The sequence below is a fragment of the Ostrea edulis genome, chromosome 3 (genome assembly GCF_947568905.1).
Source record: "Ostrea edulis chromosome 3, xbOstEdul1.1, whole genome shotgun sequence".
Lineage (NCBI taxonomy): Eukaryota > Metazoa > Mollusca > Bivalvia > Ostreida > Ostreidae > Ostrea > Ostrea edulis.
In genome coordinates, this window is record NC_079166.1 from 52,391,460 (window position 1) to 52,411,409 (window position 19,950).

The following is a 19,950-nucleotide window of genomic DNA, read 5'->3' on the forward strand; positions in this document are numbered from 1 at the left end:
GAACTGTTTATGCCAATCATATCTCTGAGCTCCCTAAGGTATGAGATTCTGTACTCAGACGTCAGGTAGTACCTACTGACAGCTCCTGGTTTTATTCAGGCTGAAACATTTTGTTCCACCAGGGGTCTGTGTGTCCTTGTTGATGGTTTCTTCAATTGTCTGGTCGACTGGGATTGCTACTTCAAAGTTGCACAGAGAATCCCTGGTCATACATGAACTGCTCATGCACATCTGGGTGGTATTATCCCATGTCATTCATTGCATTGAAATTGGAACTATCACATGTGCATGTACTCTTTTTGTATGTAAATTACAGTTATTTTCTGGTCCGTAGTTTCGTTTTTAATAAATTGCAAACATTAAATTGTACTTTCTTCCTATAAAAACTAGGAAAATTAGGAGCTTAATCAAAATTAATATTAAAAACTGGCCAAGACCAATTTCCTTTAGCATTTTGTACAGGAAAAGGGAGAATAAATCTAAAAAAACCAGCATATGCCATAGGTCGTCATGCTAATCGTATCTGAAAAAAGGAGGTACCGTGTATCATGACTAAGCTACTCATTTGGAAATGCTATCATGCCTTAATACACATATATAGGTCCTGCAAACAAAATGGCACCATAAAGGTTTTGCCACCTTTGGTGGTACCAATATCTGGCTCGGCCCATGGACTAAAGGGAGAATTCCTTAAGTATTCAAACTAATAAAAATATTGGAAAGAGATATCTCTTTCTCTTTGAGAGATATCCCTTTTTCAACGATTAAAGAAATATCTCTTATACTTTGAGTGAGAGAGATATCTCTTTAAGTGAAAGAGATATATCTCTATGTGAAAGAGATATCTCTTAAGATTAAGCGATATCTATCATTTTAAAGAGATATCTCTTCAAAATAAGAGATATCTCTTTGATTTAAAGAGATATCTTATATTTCGAATAAATAGTAAAAGGCCTTGCCATATGGATACGGCAGATTCGTGTACAGTGCAGATTCACGTACAGTGCAGATTCACGTACAGTTTCACGTACAGTGCAGATTCACGTACAGTGCAGATTCACGTACAGTGCAGATGAGCGAGTCGTGTACGTGATTGGTGATCGTTTCTTGAAGACGCCGCTAACGTTCCAGAAGAAATATATCAATCCGACAGCGACGAGAGTATTGTCGAGGAATACCTTTCACATTATGCTATTTTATTTTTACACATGTTTAAAATAATTTGTTTTTACCTTCTGTACACTTATGTATCATGCGCTACGAAAAGAAAAATAGATTCATTCCTTAAATCACAATATGATATGTGACAGAAAAACTTAAAATTGTGCATTTACTGGATGATATTAATCAATATGACAATCTTTGATATCTTTTCACCTTAGTAACGCTACATCTTCCATCTTTTCACCCTGAGTTATTTTCATTTTCAAGCATTTTGTCAAAATAAAGACCATTATGAATCCCAATTTAGTAAGAAATTGAATGTCTTTTTATATTCTTGTGACAGATTATCATGGTTCTTTCTCAAATTGTTTCAAACCTTGAACTCAGCTGATGAAACAAACATCCGTGCGAATTTTCGTAGGTACTCGATATTAAACACGAGTGTTTGAGAAAAGTAACTACTTTCATTCAAAGTATGGGGCATATTCTGTTTCTTAATACTTTTATGCGTTCCGTGCGATATGTTAGACAATGAAAACTCTCATTTATGTTGTTTTTTGAGAAAAATAGATAGACCGATGCTTCAAAAATCTAGAACCCCTGCGTTACTGAATCTTTTCACCATGGTCACGATGGTCCACGGTGTATATCTTGTCTGCCGACGCAACGTTATACAAAGGCAACTTTCCAAGTAACCCTTTCCTTCAAAGGAAGCAATACCATGCTATATTTTATTTTTTCATGAAGTACATTGTCATATGATTAAATTTTAAATTCAAATAATGGGGCGATTTTGACCTTTCGTGGCGCTAGCTCTTTATCAGAATTTTCTGCACATAGGCGCCCTCGGGTGAAAACCCTACTAAGACCCGATACTTTGTGATTTCACCCTGCTAAACAGTCCATAATTGTATATATTAAAATTTTGTAACACAACTTAGACATTGGATCCACCTATTCATTGAATGCGGGAAATATAACGCGATTGATGCAAAAAGTGCATTCTGACGTCATATTTAGCGTCAATGTCTCGCAAATTTACAAACATAGGAGACCTGCTACAATCAAGGAGTGGTTATATGATTGAGAAAATATGGTTTACATGCTTTTACAGATTTTATGAAACATTTCAGAACAACATGACGAACAAACAAAACAAAACCATTTACTGCTATGCCTTCTTCGTCGCATTGAAAAGTTTCACTGAAATGATATAAAAACTGGCGAATTACATGTCTTCGCGCTTGCATTCGAATCAACGCAATTTTCACCAAGTTCCATAGGATTTTAATACTTTGATTTACTACATATGCATGTATACATGTATATTTTATTATGGCGTGTTCATTATTACATGTATACATGCACTTCAAAAATATCAAATACGTTTAATTCGTGTCATAAAGTTTCCCCGTCTGCATTTAAATCAGACTCGCTGTGACGTCACAATCTTTTTCGATATCTCCTACATTTTGGTTGGACAGCTGTTTAAAGCATTTAATTTTTCTGAGTGTCTCGATATCCTGACACGACGCATTATTAAACTGCTTGTACACCATGTTTACTTCCAAACTCAATCTTATGCGGTTACTATTGCAGCTTTTGTGACGGCATATAAAATGAAGTCTTCCGTCCGAGTGCGCATGTGAACTACTGCTGGAAGATGAGCACTTTATGACAGTGTCTTTGGTTGATGCTTGTTTTACTGGGCCGTTCGCCGACAGATTTCCACCATTTTTATTGTAAAACGTGTCCATACCTACAGGTTTCTGGGGATATAGAAATCTAGGACTTGGCGATCCTGAATTCACATCACTCCTGTTAATGAATATTGCCTTCAGTTTGTAGAATGTTGGAAATGGTTCCAAGTTCAAACAGCACCGACAAAATGTCCGTTTAAATGCGTAACGGAACTTCCGAGACAACAGATTATAAAGTATGGGGTTTACCGTTGAGCTGACAAAATATAAAACACCTGCAATTAATAAAAACCAAGATTACATTCATGATCAAACATATCACATCAACTTTACCAATGGCAAGAAATTGAGTGTAAAATCAGACAATGATACTTAAGTACACGACGTCAATGCTTGAATATGAAAAATTTGATTGTTCTTCCGAGTGGGCGATATTTCAACCATCTACTCAGCTGCGGCTGAAATGGACCACTTTTGAAATGTAGGTGTCTCTTTGGCGGCTTATTCTTTCTGTACGTCACATACATGTGCATGTAGACCTTAAAGAGTATCGTGCCAAGGGATTGTCATCCTTAACACCGACATCCAACTGAACACGTGCATATATAAATAAAACACTTCATATAAAGTAAAGGGAACCCATTGTTTGTCGTAAGAGGAGACTAAATGGGGGTGGTCTTTCGGATGAGACCACAACAGGTGTGGCACTTTAAAGATCCCTCCCTGCTCAAAGGACGTAAGCGCCAAACAAAGGTATAAATTTTGCAGCCCTTCACCGACAATGGTGACGTCTCAATATTATGAGTGAAAATTCTCGAGAGGGACGTTATATACATATAATCAATATAGATTGTGTGGTATGCTATGATCAAATGTAATGTGTGATATGTCATACACAATGTAGCTGAAATGTTTCTAACCTGATATGTAAAACAAATGACTGTGAAACTCCATCGACTCGGGACTCCAGTCTTTAATGTACAGTGTCATCAATCTTTGTGCGTGGAATGGCGCCCAGCACAGGAAAAAAGCAACCACAACGGCCACTATCAAAATTAAACATTATTGTTAAATAATGACCAAACTAAGATATTTCTATGTAGAACAGTTACTCCCTGGTGGGAGGGGGGATATGTCTCTTTGTTTTATTATTTCCACTCGGTAGTTAAAAATCTAACGTTATATCAGCTATCCTTCAGTTCCATTGCTTCTCTGAGTAGTACATAATTACATCGCCAGTAAACGTCACTGTTAACACATAACACAGATTGTATCAACATGCCTCACTATGCATCTTAATTTGGGGGCGAAAGTGTCTGAAAAATGGTTTTGTCTGCAGTCATTGGAATCATGCATCTGACTCGTTAAGTGGGAAATTATGTTATTTGTAACAAAAATACTCATAAAATATTACTATGTCGACAGTTATGTTTTAAATGACCTTGAGTTATCCCTTTTCATTAAATTATTTGATGCAGAGAACTTCGAAAATGTATTATTAAGACACATTTTCCTAAAATATTTCAAATAAATTCTGACGGATCACCATACCTACTCTACTACATTCCATTTTACTATAAGCAGCACTAGCCCATCACAAAACCGATAAAGGAGCCCACTTTATTGCTTTTAAAACCAGGAGAAAACAAAATACCTGAGGAAAATTATAATTCCAAGTATCATTCCGAGTCTGACTGCATCTAATTTAGGTTTTTTATTGATAATCCAAGCTTAACTTTAATTTTTGTGACATATTGAAATTAGTCTGATAGATCGTTATGATTTTTGCAGCATTTCAAGGTTCATGGGGAAACTCTTTCATGTAAACCTTTGCCATCTATCAGGGATGATTATTCACTTTCCGTATTGTTCAGTATGTACTGTATTACCGTTAAATTTTCTAAACCATTTGTTCATTATCAAAACCATTAGGAACAAAGTAAACACCAGTCACTAGTAATGAGAAGATACATATATGAGCAGCGTAGAGTAAACCTCTCGGTGTGACATAATTGTTACAAAAATGTTCAGGTATTTAGTACGTTCAAAGAAAGGTCCTCTTTGGGTGATTCAATGTTAATGCTTTAGTTCCTATCTGTAATTTTTCTAAATGAAATCTCTCTAACATTAGGCTTTAAGCATAAACACTCTTTCATACGATTGTGTACTGTACATATTACATGTGTCTCTTTTAGATATCAGCAAACGCAAATTTTACTAACATTTATCCATTTTTTCTTCTTATGTCTATGCTCATTTGACGCGCATGGTTATTTTGATATTAAGGACTTGAAAACGTAAACAATTCGACTGCTCATTAGTCTATAGACGAAAGACTGATGATAACGAACGGTCATCAATCTTAAGACTTGAGTAAACACAGACCCTGGACACACCAGAGGTGGGATCAGGTGTCTAGGAGAAGTAAGCATCCCCTGTTGACCAGTCACATCCACCATGAGCCCTATATTTCGGTACAGCGTAACATTCTTAATCCAAATACATGTAACTCAAGATATCTCAATATACTGGTTATATCGGGCGTGATATACGAATTGTATACGGAAAGTTATTAGTAGACATATTGTCAGTTTTGGTGGTACAATTTAGCTGAATATATTCGGTATAGTTATAATGTGAAGGCATGACTACATGTAGATTAAAAGGACCACCAAAAGTTCGCAGCAACGTTGAGGTTATCCGTATTATCTAAAGTTTGTAAAAATGACACTTCATAACATAATGTGTTATTTCGCCAAAATCCATGTAACTGAAGGTTATTAGTTAGACGAAATTATGAAATTATCGAGTCCACTTTTATTGTCGCGTAATCCGATATTCGTACTTTTCAAAGTTCCTATAATAATTTTCTTCCACGCAAGAAATATACAGTAAATAGAAAGATAAAGTGTTTAAAGATTTACTTGAAAAACCATTCACATGGATGTTACAACAAAATCGACTACGATCGATTATGACATCACCAAAATAAATTTGGACTTTCTCCCAGCCTTTGCAGAGATACATTTCTTTTCCTGGTTTCATACAGAAACAAACAATTCTCTTTTTCAAACTTGCATCAAGCTGTCTTTTACACACGATTGGTTTTCTTATTCATTAGGGTTAAGTTGTAATATTCAAATTACTATATCACATACTATAGAGGCTTGTTTAATATCAAAGAAAATCAATAGCGATCGAAGCCACGCGACGAACGGTCTCCAATGATTACACCTGTGAGTCATGTGATTTGCTCTTCATCAGCTGAAAAATGATGGGGATTATACCCATAGTGCTGTAGAAAAATGTCGCCGACAATGCGCAATTATCGTGTTTTCCTCACCTAAAATTTGTCTTAAAGACACCTCGTGAATTATGTAAGTTTTTCGTGCTTTGAAATTTTTTATTGAATCACGATGGCGCATATCGGCAAAGCTCTTCTTTCTGTTAAATAGGGCTTCGGAATATACGACATCACGATACACCAATTGTTCGCCTAGTAACCCCTAATACAATGCGAACTTACTGGAAGTATCATAAAGATGAATTAAATTCACACGTAAACTGTTATGGCTATGGCGTTTAATTTTATGTGTATATTCAAACAACCTATTTTACCTAAATATAATTATTCGCTTTGATTATTCTTCTTTTTCCGTGACTGACAAAAATTTGACTAAGTCATTGTGTGTGTGTAGTTAGAGAAGCCTGGAGGCAACAAGTACAGAGTAAAATAGATTTATAAGCAGACAAGTCTTCACATACGTTTTGTTGGTAATAGTGATAATTGCTTGGTTTGGAAGAAAAAATGGCGAATTAAGCTACATATGACTTCACAACACCCTGTTTACATCAACCGGCGTTATATTCCTCGCGTTAAATGAACAGGAGCATCAAATGTCTAAAATATTGTGCAAGATGTTAAGGGTCTTCGCTCCTCTCAATGGCAACACCGTAAAATATATATACCAAATAATTATTTGACAAGCAGATTTATAATATTTTTTACGGCTTTAAAACACTTGAGTGCTGTAGTAGACAACGACAAGGTATTATGACATTTCCCACGCGGCAGGACTATTTGTTTTGCGTCGAACTAAATTGACGCTCCGTAATTAGATAAAACACGTCTAAACTTTCGTTGGACAACGAGTAGCAAAATGTAGACGGTAACATGGCGTACGGAACGCCTTTTCGATTGTATTTCTTTCTTATACATATTTACATATATAATACGTGTTGGTCCTCGGCAAAGCAAAACACATTAGGTTTGTTACTGACTGTCTACATATATTTGTAAGGTTGTTAAAGTCCATAGAAGGCTCAGTCTCGCCCTATTTTCTATGGACTGCTTCTAGCCTTCTATGGAGTTCGACAAATTTCTATAAACAGTCAGTAACAAACCTAATATAATAAGCCGTGGCGTTTTCATTGTGTATCCGATTCATTGTGACGTCATACAGTGTTATGTATTTGTACAGAGCTACATGTAGCGAGCACTGTGAATTTTCTCGGGAAGATTTATCTTAGCTGCGTTTTGTCCTGTTAGAGTGTATTTCTAATTACTTTTGGTTGTGTGACTACAGGACACATTTATGATGGATTCCCCTGCCATTTAAGGTACACCAATCTCTTTATACCTATGTACATAGTAAAATAATCAAATCTCATCTATAAGAGGAAGTACTTATACCTAACATCTTCAGAACTGCTTTCCTCGCCCTGGCAGTGGTGGATAGAGCTCCCTTATACTGGACGCCCATTGTAGTATCCACTTCCGTCCTGCGCAAACGAATTCCTATCAGTATGTACATAATTGTAATTATAGTCATCGGAAGGAAAAAGAAAGCGAAAGTAGACACTTGGAACATGGCAATCATTCTTCCATGCCATTCTATCGGAATGTTGCACAATAAAGTGTCCTTGATAGGCAAATTAGTTCTTGGATCATTTAAGTAGTAAAATGTGCGCGTATGAAACGGATATGGCATTGCACAACATGCGGATATAATCCATATGCAAATTATACATTTAAAAGCTCGCGATTGTCTGGTGACCTTTTGACCCGTGATTGGATGGCAAATGGCGATGTAGCGTTCCACAGTGAACCCTGTAATCGTTAACACAGATGCATAAGAAGTCCATTCTAGAAGGAAAGCCTTAAATATGCAAAACGGTTCTCCAAATCTCCATGGATATGCTTCCCATATCGTGTAAACTTCCGGAGGCAATGCTACAAATACAAAATGTATACTTAGTATTGTATCATTCAATGTTTGAATTGAATTTAATTAGAATTGTGAAAACGAGACCGTGTACATTTTACACAATTTCAAGAATTTTGGAATGACGATGGATTAAAACATCCTATTACAAATGCGACATACATGTATGTCTTCTACCCCTTAGCAACGGATCTACATTCTAAAGGTGTTTTTTTTTTTAATTTACTGGTCTTACTTACGCCGTTCGTGAACCTAGCTCTTTTGATGTTGACATACATGTATGGTTTAAACAATAATCTTGTATAAACTTTCTTTTTATTGATCAATTGATCAAGAAAGTCTTTGTTTTCTATAGCTTAATAGTTATGACAAAGATCCGAGTTTTGAACAGACAAATCAAAGCAATATACTATGCCTATTTTTTAGACGAGGAATATAAAATACTCCGAATGTTTCCTTAATTAAATCACATTTCATTTTAAGACCTGATTTTCACTCTATTCATCGACAACAGTTTTGTACATGTATATTCAATTGAAGAAATACTACGCAACCTAACCAGACTTTAGATGTGATTTCAGCATGACCTGTGTGTATACATCATATCAGATAATTATGTTAACTATGCATGCGTAGAGAAGTTGTGTGAGGACTCATTTGTCAGAAATTTGGTTAACTGTGTCACAAACAAAAAGGAAAGTGGTCTTTATCAAGGAATCAGATAATCACTTGAAACTTCAAAGCAACAGAACTCCTTATCGTTTTTCATCTCTTCTCCGTGGAAAAGAGCTTTTCCAGTGCTAACAGCTTATTATCAATCTAACTTCTGGGACTGCTCAATTTCCTCTCAATAAAATGCAATATCTTCTCTCTTCTAATAAACTACGGATTCTATCACACCAGATATCATAAACTGCTCTTGTTTTATCGTGTATCCTCTTTTCATTTATCTTTCACTCAAGATTGATAAATCATTGTAGTGACAAATTAACACCATGCATCCACTCAGTTTACACGAATCATTTAACTATTGCTAACTGTGTTTCATTTGAAATCCAAACGTATACAGGCAATATGACTTACATGATATGCTATGTGACATTCGTAACCAACACTCTAACCAATGATATGCTATACGACATTCGTAACCAACACTCTAACCAATGATATGCTATGTGACATTCGTAACCAACACTCTAACCAATGATATGCTATGTGACATTCGTAACCAACACTCTAACCAATGATATGCTATGTGACATTCGTAACCAACACTGACCAATGATATGCTATGTGACATATTCGTAACCAACACTCTAACCAGTGGTATGCTATGTGACATTCGTAACCAACACTCTAACCAGACCAGTGATATGTTATGTGGCATTCGTAACCAACGCTATGACCAGTGAAGCTACATGTACATGTATATGAACAATCGACAGAAGAGGATTGAAGGATACTATATATCACTGAATATTGTCCAATTCATCTTGAATGGGAAATGATGTTTTGGCATACAAAATAAAACAAAAGACAATGTCCCCAAAAGATGTATTTGTGAAATACTGATGCCCCCGTACGGCAGCAAAGTAATTCTTGTACCCTAAAAAATGTCTTGTAACAAGGCATACAGATGTTAAATATGAAACCCCGACACCAACCATTCAAACAGAACCGGTCACGGTTAAAGTAGGTCAAACCCCTAAGTCAAGGTCAAAAGGTAAATACTTTTGGTACAAAAAGAAAGGTTTTGTTACAAGGAATACTCACTGTATTAACATGAATACCATCCATGGTATGCATGAAACTCCCATTACCATCTATTCAAAAGTTATGACCAAGGGTAAAGTTTTTGTGGACAGACAGACAATAGACGGACAGACCAAAAACTACATGTGTATACCCCGAATATCTGATTAGTTAATTACGAGGGCATAATTATAAAAATCTTCGTACAATGGTATTTAAAATAATTGTTTGTTATAAAGAAAACTAGTTCACAAGGCAAAATCAGATGAAATCGTTTAGTAGAGGGAGATAATTCATTAAAAAAATAACTTGTAATAACTGTCTGACATTTAAATGAAGTTGAGTTATACGAGCTATCAAAATACATACCTTGATTAACAAAATATCATTTATCTACAGCAGAATTGTCTGTGGTGAAATGTTAACAAAATATCATTTATCTACAGCAGAATTGTCTGTGGTGAAATGTTAACAAAATATCATTTATCTACAGCAGAATTGTCTGTGGTGAAATGTTAACAAAATATCATTTATCTACAGTAGAATTGTCTGTGGTGAAATGTTAACAAAATATCATTTATCTACAGCAGAATTGTCTGTGGTGAAATGTTAACAAAATATCATTTATCTACAGCAGAATTGTCTGTGGTGAAATGTTAACAAAATATCATTTATCTACAGCAGAATTGTCTGTGGTGAAATGTTAACAAAATATCATTTATCTACAGCAGAATTGTCTGTGGTGAAATGTTAACAAAATATCATTTATCTACAGCAGAATTGTCTGTGGTGAAATGTTAACAAAATCTACTACATGTATGTTTATGTGTAAGATACCTTCATTTGACTTTTACGTTCTTGATGAGCCCAGATTTCTTTACAACGCATAAAACGCCGTTATCCCTCTAATTTTAACCAAATTAAGACTTCGGAACCATGATATTTGCACTTTTATGAAGAAAATAAAATATCTGGTTAATGTGCCACATTTTACAATAACTTGAAATTTTTAAGCTCATCCTAAATAGCTACATGTATATATTGAGAGTTCGGTTTATCCTTGCAGTGTTAACCCCCCCCCCCCCCCCCCTTCCCACGGCATGTGATCTTGAAAGCAATAGATATTTGAATATATTATTTCATTACTTTCGTAGAATGTAGTATTTATTTGCCTTGCTTTTACACAATTCCTGCAATATCTTGCCTTTCGAAAATTATCGACATCAAAATTGATTAGAGGACCCATCTGTTCCAAGGTACTGGTAAATATTATCTTAACCCATTTGAATCTGTACTATGATAAACTAACAACTCAATTACTTTATGAACAATGGGACGACTTCACCTTCTCCATCGTCTATGTACACAGTGTTTGTTCCATTCCTAAGCACCCTCAATTATAAGTGAAAACCAGGAGTCTTTCGGATATGACTTAACAAGAGGCCCATGAACCATATTGTTCACCTAAGTCACCTTGGCCCATCTTTAAAGATTTTCCCTATATATTCGTATGTAAAACTTTGATCCCTATTGTGGCCCCAAACCTACCCCAGAGGACCATGATTTTTACAAATTTGAATCTTCACTATGTCAGGAAGCTTTCTTGTAAATGTAAACTTTTCTGGCCCAATGGTTCTTGAGAAGAAGATTTTTAAAGATTTTCCCTATATGTTTGTATGTAAAACTTTGACCCCCTCTTGTGGCCCCACCCTACCCCTGGGGGCCATCATTGCGCTATGTCAGGAAGCTTTCATGTAAATGTAACTTCTTGAGATTGATTGTATCTTGTTTAACGGGGAATTTTTTACTCCTATAGAGACGTCAACAATGCCAATGAAGGGCTTCTTTAGGCCTATGCTTGGTGCTTACGGCCCTTGAGCTGTGAGGGTTCTTTAGCGTGCCACACCTACTGTGACACGGCATATCCGTTTTTAAGGTCATCCCCTAGGCCCGTGGCATTCACACCTGATGCCGAGCATTTGACGATGGAACTGTCACTACCTGTTTTAACGACTTAGGTCTCTCGCGGCCGGGATTCGAACCCCGACCTTCCGCATGCGGGGCTCTACCTCTAAAACACCGCGGTGAGGAAGATTTTTAAAGATTCCCCCTATATATTTGTAGGTAAAACTTTGATATCCTATTGTGGCCCCATCCTATTTTAACAAACTTGAATCTGCACAATGTTAGGAAGCTTTCATATAAATTTGTACTTTCCTGGCCTAGTGGTTATTGAGAAGATTTTACCTATATATTCACATGTAAAACTTTGATCCCTTATTGTGGTCCAACCTACCCCTGGGGGTCATGGTTTTAACAAACTTGAGTCTGCACTATGTCAGGAACCTATTTAGTTTGTCATATGTTTACTTTGTATGACCTATTTAGTTTTTCAGTATATTTACACTGTATGACCTATTTAGTTTGTCAGTAACTTTACACTGTATGACCAATTTAGTTTGTCATATGTTTACTTTGTATGACCTATTTAGTTTTTCAGCATATTTACACTGTATGAGCTATTTAGTTTATCAGTATATTTATACTGTATGACCTATTTAGTTTGTCATGTTTACACTGTATGACCTATTTAATTTGTCATGTTTACACTGTATGACCTATTTAGTTTATCAGTATGTTTACACTGTATGACCTATTTACTTTATCAGTATGTTTACACTGTATAACCTATTTAGTTTATTATATATTTACACTGTATGACCTATTTAGTTTGACAGTATATTTACACTGTGTGACCTATTTCGTTTGTCAGTATATTTACACTGTATGACCTATTTAGTTTGACAGTATATTTACACTGTATGACCTATTTAGTTTGACAGTATATTTACACTGTATGACCTATTTAGTTTGTCAGCATGTTTACACTGTATAACCTATTTAGTTTGACAGTATATTTACACTGTATGACCTATTTAGTTTGTCAGTATGTTTACACTGTATGACCTATTTAGTTTGTCAGCATGTTTACACTGTATGACCTATTTAGTTTATTATATGTTTACACTGTATGACCTATTTAGTTTGACAGTATATTTACACTGTGTGATCTATTTAGTTTGTCAGTATATTTACACTGTATGACCTATTCAGTTCGTCAGCATGTTTACACTGTATGACCTATTTAGTTTATTATATGTTTACACTGTATGACCTATTTAGTTTGACAGTATATTTACACTGTGTGATCTATTTAGTTTGTCAGTATATTTACACTGTATGACCTATTTAGTTTATCATGTTTACACTGTATGACCTATTTAGTTTGTCAGTATATTTACACTGTATGACCTATTTAGTTTGTCAGCATGTTTACACTGTATGCCCTATTTAGTTTGTCAGTATATTTACACTGTATGACCTATTTAGTTTGTCATGTTTACACTGTATGACCTATTTAGTTTGTCAGTATATTCACACTGTATGACCTATTTAGTTTGTCATGTTTACACTGTATGACCTATTTAGTTTATCATGTTTACACTGTACGTCCTATTTAGTTTGTCAGCATGTTTACATTGTATGACCTATTTAGTTTGTCATGTTTACAATGTATGACCTATTTAGTTTATCAGTATATTTACACTATATGACCTATTTAGTTTGTCAGCATGTTTACACTGTACGTCCTATTTAGTTTGTCAACATGTTTACATTGTATGGCCTATTTAGTTTATCAGTATGTTTACACTGTGTGACCTATTTAGTTTGTTAGTATGTTTACACTGTATGACCTAAGCAGTACTCTATACTGTAACACTAGTAACTCACGCTCTAAGTAGTGCTTTGTATTGTAACATTAGTAACTCACGCTCTAAGCAGTAATGTGTATTGTAACATTAGTAACTCAGGCTCTAAGCAGTACTCTGTACTGTAACACTAGTAACTCACGCTCTAAGCAGTAATGTATTACGTAACATTAGTAACTCACGCTCTAAGCAGTAATGTGTATTGTAACACTAGTAACTCACGCTCTAAGCAGTAATGTGTTCTGTAACATTAGTAACTCACGCTCTAAGCAGTACTCTGTATTGTAACATTAGTAACTCACGCTCTTAGCAGTAACTGTACTGTAACACTAGTAACTCACGCTCTAAGCAGTAATGTGTACTGTAACATTAGTAACTCACGCTCTAAGCAGTGCTCTGTATTGTAACATTAGTAACTCACGCTCTAAGCAGTAACTGTACTGTAACATTAGTAACTCACGCTCTAAGCAGTAATGTGTATTGTAACATTAGTATCCCACGCTCTAAGCAGTAACTGTACTGTAACATTAGTAACTCACGCTCTAAGCAGTACTCTGTATTGTAACACTAGTAACTCACGCTCTAAGCAGTAATGTGTTCTGTAACATTAGTAACTCACGCTCTAAGCAGTACTCTGTATTGTAACATTAGTAACTCACGCTCTTAGCAGTAACTGTACTGTAACACTAGTAACTCACGCTCTAAGCAGTAATGTGTACTGTAACATTAGTAACTCACGCTCTAAGCAGTGCTCTGTATTGTAACATTAGTAACTCACGCTCAAAGCAGTAACTGTACTGTAACACTAGTAACTCACGCTCTAAGCAGTAATGTGTTCTGTAACATTAGTAACTCACGCTCTAAGCAGTTATGTATTATGTAACATTAGTAACTCACGCTCTAAGTAGTACTCTGTACTGTAACACTAGTAACTCACGTTCTAAGCAGTAATGTGCACTGTAACATTAGTAACTCACGCTCTAAGCAGTGCTCTGTATTGTAACATTAGTAACTCACGCTCTAAGCAGTGCTCTGTACTGTAACACTAGTAATTCACGCTCTAAGCAGTAATGTATTATGTAACATTAGTAACTCACGCTCTAAGCAGTACTCTGTACTGTAACACTAGTAACTTATGCTCTAAGCAGTAATGTGCACTGTAACATTAGTAACTCACGCTCTAAGCAGTGCTCTGTATTGTAACATTAGTAACTCACGCTCTAAGCAGTACTCTGTACTGTAACATTAGTAACTCACGCTCTAAGCAGTAATGTGTACTGTAACACTAGTAACTCACGCTCTAAGCAGTAACTGTACTGTAACATTAGTAACTCACGCTCTAAGCAGTAACTGTACTGTAACATTAGTAACTCACGCTCTAGGCAGTAATGTGTACTGTAACATTAGAGACTCACGCTCTAAGCAGTACTCTGTACTGTAACACTAGTAACTCACGCTCTAAGCAGTACTCTGTACTGTAACACTAGTAACTCACGCTCTAAGCAGTAATGTATTATGTAACACTAGTAACTCATGCTCTAAGCAGTGCTCTGTACTGTAACACTAGTAACTCACGCTCTAAGCAGTACTCTGTACTGTAACACTAGTAACTCACGCTCTAAGCAGTACTCTGTACTGTAACACTAGTAAAGCACGCTCTAAGCAGTAATGTGTACTGTAACACTAGTAACTCACGCTCTAAGCAGGAATGTGTACTGTAACATTAGAAACTCACGCTCTAAGCAGTAATGTGTACTGTAACACTAGTAACTCACGCTCTAAGCAGTAATGTGTACTGTAACATTAGAAACTCACGCTCTAAGCAGTAACTGTACTGTAACACTAGTAACTTACGCTCTAAGCAGTAATGTGTACTGTGACATTAGTAACTCACGCTCTAAGCAGTAATGTGTACTGTGACATTAGTAACTCACGCTCTAAGCAGTAATGTGTACTGTAACACTAGTAACTCATGCTTTAAGCAGTACTCTGTACTGTAACACTAGTAACTCACGCTCTAAGCAGTAATGTGTACTGTGACATTAGTAACTCACGCTCTAAGCAGTAATGTGTACTGTAACACTAGTAACTCATGCTTTAAGCAGTACTCTGTACTGTAACACTAGTAACTCATGCTCTAAGCAATAATGTGTACTGTAACATTAGAAACTCACGCTCTAAGCAGTAACTGTACTGTAACATTAGTAACTCACGCTCTAAGCAGTAATGTGTACTGTAACATTAGTAACTCACGCTCTAAGCAGTACTCTGTACTGTAACATTAGTACTCACACGTATAAGTACTACGTGTATATACCCGGTAATATGGGAACAAATTCAGCGTGGTACGTGTTTCAACACACGAGCTTTCTTTGTTAATTTTTTTTACAATTATAATCATCAGATTTACTAAAGGAATAACTTATGCATTTAGATTTTTGAACAAGTGAAATAAAGTATAGTAAGTAATCAGCGATCAATCCTTTTCTGTAATTTCAAGGTGACCTAGTAGAGTAAAGAAAAGTAATAGTATGGCTTTACGTATCCGAATAAACGTTTCTTGATGATAAGCATGCGATAGAAGTGAGCTTAATACAATACAAGTACATTGATTATGCATTACAAGGAATTTACGTAAATTTGCTTTTGTTCAGGGAAACCAGTTGATAACATCACACTACAGTCCGTGTCAATTTAGAGACCAAATGCTTCGTTTCCTGTACTTTAGTGAATTAAGGATTTTACCTCTAATGCGCTGCTCTAGTAAGTGGGATGTTTTTGTTTCAAGTAATGCATCATGTTCAAGGTAGACCCACAATTCATTATTATGATGCATGAACAGAGGCATTCGCTATGATATGGTTGGTTGTATATTGTTTAACGACTCCAACTCGAGAATTTTTCACTCATATGGAGACGTCATCATTGCTGGTGAAGGGCTGTAAAATTTAGGCCTACGGTCTTTGAGCAGGGAGGGGTCTTTATCGTGTCACACCTGCTGTGACACGGGGTCTCGGTTTTTGCGGTATCATCCGAAGGACCGCCCCATTTAGTCGCTTCTTTCGATAAGCAAGGGGAACTGAGGACCTATTCTAACCCAAATATTCTCGTCCACCCCTGCCCGGGGTTGAACTCATGACGTGCGGAACCAAATCTAGCAGCGTGTGACCAGCGCTGCTCGGCCATCTAAGCAAGTCCCGTTTGAATGATTGTATCTTGTTTAACGCCTCTCTCAAGAATTTTTCACTCATATGGAGACGTCACCAATACCAATGAAGGGCTTCAAATTTAGGTCTATGCTCGGCGCTTACGGCCATTGAGCAATGTTCTTATTAGCGTTCCACACCTACCGTGACATCCGTTTTTAAGGTCATCACCGAAGACCCGTGACAATCACACCTGATGCCGAGCGCTTGGCGATGGAACTGTCACTACCCTGTTTTAACGACTTAGGTCTGTCGCGGCCATGATAATGTTTTGTTTGATGTTACAGAGGTTACAACCATCAGTCTCGGATAAAGTCAGTATTTCGCAAATCCTATGGTTGTTATAATGATTTAATTTGCAAATACAACCTGTTATTAGTCGAATGCTATCTGAACTGTTTCATACCAATTGTTATACCGTTCTTTACATACTGATTACTCGTTCTACTTGATCAAGTTATAAGCCCTAGCTTCACGGCGTACGTGAAAGGTGAAAGGTCCTTCTATGCACCTGATTCCAGATCGTCAGCCCCGAGTAAACAGAAGAATATTCAAACTATACTATATCCTAATTTTGTTATTTAACGAATATGTTGACAATCTTTTTTACTTGAATATTAGTACTAACACGTTATATTCATATAATTAGTTTTTAGGCTCTGTTGGAATACGTGTTAGAATAGGTCCTCAGTACCCCCTTGCTTGTCGTAAGAAGCGACTAAATGGGGCGGTCCTTCGGATGAGACCGCAAAAACCGAGGCGACGTGTCACAGCAAGTGTGGCACGATAAAGATCCCTCCCTCAAAGGTCATCAGCGCCGAGCATAGGCCTAAATTTTGCAGTCCTTCAACGGCAATGGCGACGTCTCCATATGAGTGAAAAATTCTAGAGTACACATTCAATCAATCAATCTGTTTGTGTATAGAGAATCATGGTGAAATGTCAATACGAAGAAAGACATTGAAAATAAACTAGCATACATAGGCAGTTAGGCATGAATCACCTCATTACAATTTGGGTAAAACTCTACATAAATGTTTAAATATATTTATTTAATAAATTTCATTTTTAGTCTGAAAAATGACAATAAACAAGGCATCGGTATGTTACTTTGCTATTTTATGTTCACCAGCGGGTACCTTTTCACAATGTCCATTGAAAATTACCTGAACATAATGGAAATTGGTTTCAATATTGCTATATATTTTATTCACAGCCTATGGTGCAGAAATGTGCACGCATTTTACAGATTATTGATATTAATGAAACGCAACTTTAAACGATTAAGTTACAAAGTCAGTTTTCTCTTCTTTGAAAGGCATATTTTGCAACTTTTGACAGGCTGGAGTGTACTTTTACATAAAAGTGGTGGGACGTAACAGTGGAAAAAACATTCAGATGCCTTCACCAGACGTTGTAAATTGAGTCTTTATCTATACTGGAAGATTTAAAATTACATGATTCATATCTGAATTATCTTGCACCTATAGAGCTCTATTTCAATAAATTTTATCTATAATTATTGGCCACTAATCCTTAAATGGCTGACGTGGTTTGTAAATAGGCAATATTCAAACCGATTACTGTATTTAATATAAGAGCTGTGTCAAAAAAATCAGACAGGAAATGGCCACCATTTCCTTTCTTAGACAATATTAAGTTGATAAATGGAAATGAAATAGATAATAGGTGAATTATCCACATAAAGGTAAAAGTGAATTATTGCTTTTACTATTCAAGTAGAGGACTAAGTTCCTCTGTGTTGAAGACTTTACAGTGTAGTTTAAAACTTGACATAACTTTAATTGTCTATTGTGTACATCACTAATTTATAATCCTATCAGGTAATACATTACGCTGGTGTCTCTACCCCTGATTGCAGCTCTACCGCTCTGGAACTAAGTACTAGTACTGTAGTTTTGGAAGCCTTTTCATATTTCGAATGATTACGTGACACTACATCATCAACTAAAGCAAGTCGGAAAAGTTCACTCGTGCTTACAATGTAAGAGAAATCTGTAAAAATCCAGTGATAGCAACCAACAAAAACATGCATATCATTATCCATACCACACGCCAAACAGAAACCGTATGAGAATTAGCATTTTGATTTTGTTGGATACATTATTGTATCTCTATACATTGTACATGTATATACAAATAGCCTACATGTTTATTGACCAAAAGAAGAGCTCCCCAAAGTGGGGCATATTCTCTTGGAAGAAGTGTCTACAAGCTTTACGTTTGAAGTCCTGTAGTGACCTTTGACCCCAAAATCAATAGGGTTTCTCTCTTGATTACGAAAGTCCATATAAAATAACAAATCAATCGAGGAAAAACTGTAGCCTATAGAGTGTCTACAAGCTCAGTATTACAAACACGAACACCCACACTCGCCATAAACGAACGGTCCTGTTACTGCATGTATATCCCCTCTCACAATGGCGAGGCGATAACAAGATCCCCTCCAAATTCCCACCCCTTGTAATGAGTGTCTTTGGGCCCCAAAATATATAGGGTTCTTCCTCTCTTGATAGCACAGCTACATGAAATAAGATATCTACAGTTAAAGAGCTATGGTGACTGGCAAGAGCTACATGCAGTTTGGAAATGATCTGTGGATGTCAACAGTTGCGTACATAGAGGAACTGTGGAACCTAAGTGGATGTATGCGATTTCAGAATCATTAAAATTGACAATTCATATTTCTTTCTCTACGTTTACGGGTCATACTGTTCACCAAGGCTACAATTACGAGTCTCAGTCCTCATATGGTTTTATTGAAAATGGGGTAAACTTGAAGTAGTAATTCGTAATAATTTTGCAGATTATTCCATATTTACCAACAGGTACATTGTACATGCATCAGCAACATTCTACCGGTACTTAATTGTTTATTAAGTATACTTGTATCTCTTCTGTTGCTTCTAACGAGGCATGGAATAACATCTGGCATGTTTTGATGGATTTTTATTCTCCGAGAAGTCACATTACACTAATTCATTATATGGAAACAGAAATCTGGAACTTAATATACCCACATGGAAAGAAAGAAACGCAAATATGCATAGTGCATATTTACGCTGGCATGGATTTTTGTTGCATTATAATGTGCGGGTTTAGAGTGTTTTCA

The 19,950-nt window shown here is 36.2% G+C and overlaps 1 protein-coding gene across 1 annotated transcript in view; it reads right to left on the reverse strand.

The window, feature by feature from the left end:
• Positions 1-2,261: 2,261 nt before the first annotated feature.
• LOC125677155 (pyrokinin-1 receptor-like) overlaps positions 2,262-19,950 on the reverse strand; it is an 85,556-nt gene continuing 67,867 nt past the window's right edge. Inside the window, exons 2-4 of the mRNA XM_048915128.2 lie at positions 7,558-8,097; positions 3,785-3,910; positions 2,262-3,139 (exon numbers count right to left, since the gene is read on the reverse strand). Coding sequence (XP_048771085.1) covers positions 2,586-3,139; positions 3,785-3,910; positions 7,558-8,097 — 1,220 coding nt within the window. The 3' untranslated portion in view covers positions 2,262-2,585. The remainder of the gene's footprint in view (positions 3,140-3,784; positions 3,911-7,557; positions 8,098-19,950) is intronic.